General features: G+C 40.0%; 1 protein-coding gene across 1 annotated transcript; it reads right to left on the bottom strand.

The window, feature by feature from the left end:
• Window positions 1–2,156: 2,156 nt before the first annotated feature.
• On the bottom strand, window positions 2,157–3,038 carry LOC148041639 (uncharacterized). The gene is made up of 3 exons (XM_087693152.1): window positions 2,973–3,038; window positions 2,660–2,744; window positions 2,157–2,437 (listed from the first exon to the last, which is right to left on the bottom strand). Exons 1-3 carry the CDS (start codon window positions 3,036–3,038, stop codon window positions 2,157–2,159), a joined length of 432 nt encoding a protein of 143 aa, XP_087549278.1.
• Window positions 3,039–3,904: the final 866 nt, after the last annotated feature.

The raw sequence follows: 3,904 nt of genomic DNA, 5'->3' as shown, positions 1-3,904 counted from the left end.
CCCATTATGGATGTACACGTTATAATTTGATGGAGCATCCAGGGGGCCTAATAGAAAAGGGACTGTTGGAGTAGTTACCGGAGATCCCCAACGTAGAGCTATAATGAAATTAGTTGCTTATCTCGGGGTGGGATTCACTAACAACATGGCAAAGTATATAGCCCTAATTATGGGATTGAATATTGCCAAAAATGGTGACATTAGATAGTTGTTAGTAAAAGGGGAATTCCCATCAAACAAGGAGTTAAGAATCGGCTAGAAAAGCTGAAAGAAGTGTGATAGAAATTGTTGTACAAGGAGAAGTAAGAGAGAAAACATGACTAATAATAAATAAGAAATTTGTAAAGATAAGAATTGGAGGAGCACCTTGTGATTGAAAAGAAAGAGAAGAAATAACATAGGGGGTTGTTTGGATTATGGATGGATAAGAATTGAATCTGTAGGTGATCTATTAATAGTAAGCAAGGGAAGGCACTAATGGATATGGAATAGAGTGGCGATTATAAGCATCAAACAAGGAGGTATCAAAAGGGGATTGATTAGAAATATAGCCTAAAAGACATCATGCAAGAGCTTTCAATTATCTCTCATTTAATACTATAAAGTCATTCATGGAATGCCAATAAACCTCAAGACATGCGTGTACTTTGGAAGGATAGGCTTGCAAAATATATATAATCCATCCACAACTCCAAGTGTGTGACATAAAGACTAGCTTGCAAGATGATATCTCCCATATACCAAGACATATGCTTATAATAGGAAATCAGAAGATCACCTCTAAGATACATATAAGACAACATCATGATGTCTGACATAATTGAATCTACAAAAACCATTTGGAAAACTTGTGCTAAAAGATTTGAGAACCAAGCACCACCCCATCCATCCTCTAGAGGATACAAATCCATATTTGATAGCTTCATGTAAAAGGCCAGCTTCTATTTGTTGATAGTGCACAAAGAAGGAATGATTTGGTAGGATGTATTCCATAAATTGTTCAAAATAAGAACTATATGTGACATTAGTCATATTACCCCTAGTCACCTTGATTAAGTGTTGATTCATTTAAGCCAGGAGATAGGAACTCCAATCAATAGTCATGCCCTTGAGCACCATTCTAGAAGCAGTGAATACTTTATTGGATATATAATTATACGAAATCTTGGCAGGCATAAACTTGTCTTGAAGGAACTCACAAAGCTATTTCCATAAAGGATCTAAGGTGATGGAGACACAAATCCAAGATGTAATGATGACCCCATTTAGCATCAAGTAATTCTTTGATCTATCTTTATAAGAGCTTCAAAATATTAGCATTGGAAAAGAGCTTGCAGGCTCCTCGAAAGGATTCCCCACGATAGGGAAGAGACAAAGCCTTCCTAATCCTCAAGGTGTCATTAGAGCAATGATACCTCGAACAAAGTTAGATCACTTGATGTAAGAGGTTAAAAATTCATCACACAAGGTAGAATCATCAAGAGTAAGTGGCAATGAGAGAGCCACAAATTGGGAGAGCCTGACCTTAGTAATAAGATCCGATTTTGTCCACTGAGAATAATTCTTTCTAGCCAATGGAACATATTGGATGGGAGGAGTTCGGGTTGCCATTTAGATTAAAAACAAAGCACACACTACAAAAGGCACAAAGGATGCCTAAAAAACAATGAAACAAAAAAAAAACCCAATAAGATCTTGACAAAGGACCAATTCAAGCTTGTATATTTGGTTATAGAAACATTGCAAATGGAGATTTCTCCTCTATGGACATGACAAATAAACATTCCATCTAAGTAATGGTGGCCATCGAGTGCTTCCCACATTGATATTGATGATCATCATTAACATTTAATGATGTTGGCATTTTCATTGATGCATACCTCTTCAAAAATAAAAACAAGCAATTTGAATACTAATTTAGTGAATTTTAGTCGAAACTTTTAAGTGGATATCGTTAATAAATTAACTATCAAGACCAAAATACATTGCACACAAGCTCTAATTGATCTTGCGATAGGCATCATTGCTGGTGGAAAATTTACCATTTGAACCTTACTAAATCTATCTTAGCTCCCATGCATTACATGAGAACTTGGACTGCAACAAATAGTCCACGTCTCTGAAGGCGCCGTGCCATGCATCTGAAATCACTATGATCACGACTTGGGAACAAGGGCTTCATGTATGTAAGGTACGACACCTCCACCAGAGATGGTGCCTTTGAAGAATCTGTCTAGCTCTTTGTCTGTCCGGATTGCGAGCTGGAGGTTGCGAACCGTGATCCTCTTGAGCCCGTGCTCTCTGGATACGTTTCCCGCCAGTTCAACAACCTCGCCTGCCATATACTGCAACACGGCCGCTGTGTAGACGGCTGTCGTTGCGCTTACGCTTCCTGCTGCCGTCCTTGACTTGATATGACGATGCATGCGGCCCACAGTAAGCTGAAAACAGAGGCAAAGTTATACGGCGTTGAGTCAGCATCTGATTCTGTTAAGGGTTTCCAGCTCCCGCTATAACAATGATTATTAATCGTGAAGGCTTCGCCATCTCAAGAAAATTGATCCGAACGCAAACTTCCTAATTACCATGAGAGCATCAGTAAACTTCTTAATCACCAAAAGGCTGATCAAAGTAAGAGAAACTAGAATAGATATGATCAGTAAATGTAAGCCAGCTCGAGCGGCCTTAGTGAACGGCCTCGGCGGAACATTGGCTTTGACCTTCGGTCCCTCTCCTCGACGAATCTGCCCTTCCCACCAGCTTGGCTTCCATCAACCTGCGCCAAAACGCCACGGCATCAAGCTTCTGCATATAAAAAAGTTTTTGAGATTTAACACCTTATAAAACGTGCAGAGATGTATTTCGGCAATGAGAAGAGAAACTGCCGATCCGATTAGATAAGAATTATATTCTCAAAGGCTGCTCAAGTTAAGAAAGAGAAAGGGACGGTCGCAGCCATGAGTATTGCTCACCAGTGAGGCACAGCCGACAGTGAACGCGGACCTCTGCGAGGTTGGCTGGAGCTCTTGCTCGTCCATCGCAACGGATTTCCGCTTGAAAAGGACCCCCTTGACGAGACCTTTACCCCTCCCCTGCCCCGATTGGCTTCCACTTCCACCAGCCTGCTCTATCGGCCTTGTGATTCAACGGCCGAGAGAGAGAGAGAGAGAACAATCGCGCGCAGTAGACTAAAGACTAAAGGATTGCTAGGACATTACTCGCGATAATCTGATTTATACGCGCCATTAAACTTGTCCCAATTTCGAATTGCACGATACAGACAGACATCGCATTGCCAAAATAAACTTGTGTGCCGAATTGCAATTGAAGGGCAACGCTATAATCTATAACAATGGATGTGCGCCACCTTTTTTGGGAAGTTGATAACATACTATTTCTACGTAGAGTCTTGAACACGAGTCATACTACTAGCTATCATGGACCTAAAGATAATGTCAATGGGTGGGCCTACATTAGTTAATTCCTTTATTGGCCTAATAGCTCCAGCATTGCAAAACATTCCACTAAGTATCTTTGTGTACATCTTTCATAAGACTCTTATCATCCTGAGATCATCTTCTTTTGATATCTCTAACTTTTCTTTCTAAAAGTTTGAGGTATCATTATAGAATCTTGAGAAATCACGATTGTGAAGCACCAATCATAAGGAAATCAATATGTGATTGGGTTCTATGATATTTGTATGATGCTTGTATTATGGACATGTAGAGTTATGCTTCACTAACATGCTTGTGGAGAATTGTATTAGTGGGATTCCTGGAGGATATAGAGATGTTTGCGTGGGAAAATGTTCTTCAACATTTTTAGAGCAATGCCACAAGCTCACATTTAAGAAAGCCTAAGAGGTAAACATAACTTGTTAAAGTGGAACCATGGGGTGGAG

Source organism: Lygodium microphyllum, chromosome 1, assembly GCF_053477565.2.
Source record: "Lygodium microphyllum isolate KBCC chromosome 1, Lygodium_microphyllum_v1.1.10, whole genome shotgun sequence".
Lineage (NCBI taxonomy): Eukaryota > Viridiplantae > Streptophyta > Polypodiopsida > Schizaeales > Lygodiaceae > Lygodium > Lygodium microphyllum.
Note: the sequence above shows the minus strand (reverse complement) of the source record. Positions and strands in the feature narration are given on the sequence as shown.

Coding starts and splice junctions, on each gene's coding strand:
- LOC148041639 (XM_087693152.1), bottom strand. CDS start 3,038: ATGGACGAGCAAGAGCTCCAGCCAACCTCGCAGAGGTCCGCGTTCACT. Junction 2,745..2,972: donor CTGTCGGCTGTGCCTCACTG/GTGAGCAATACT, acceptor TGGGAAGGGCAG/ATTCGTCGAGGAGAGGGACC. Junction 2,438..2,659: donor TCGAGCTGGCTTACATTTAC/TGATCATATCTA, acceptor GTTTTCAGCTTA/CTGTGGGCCGCATGCATCGT.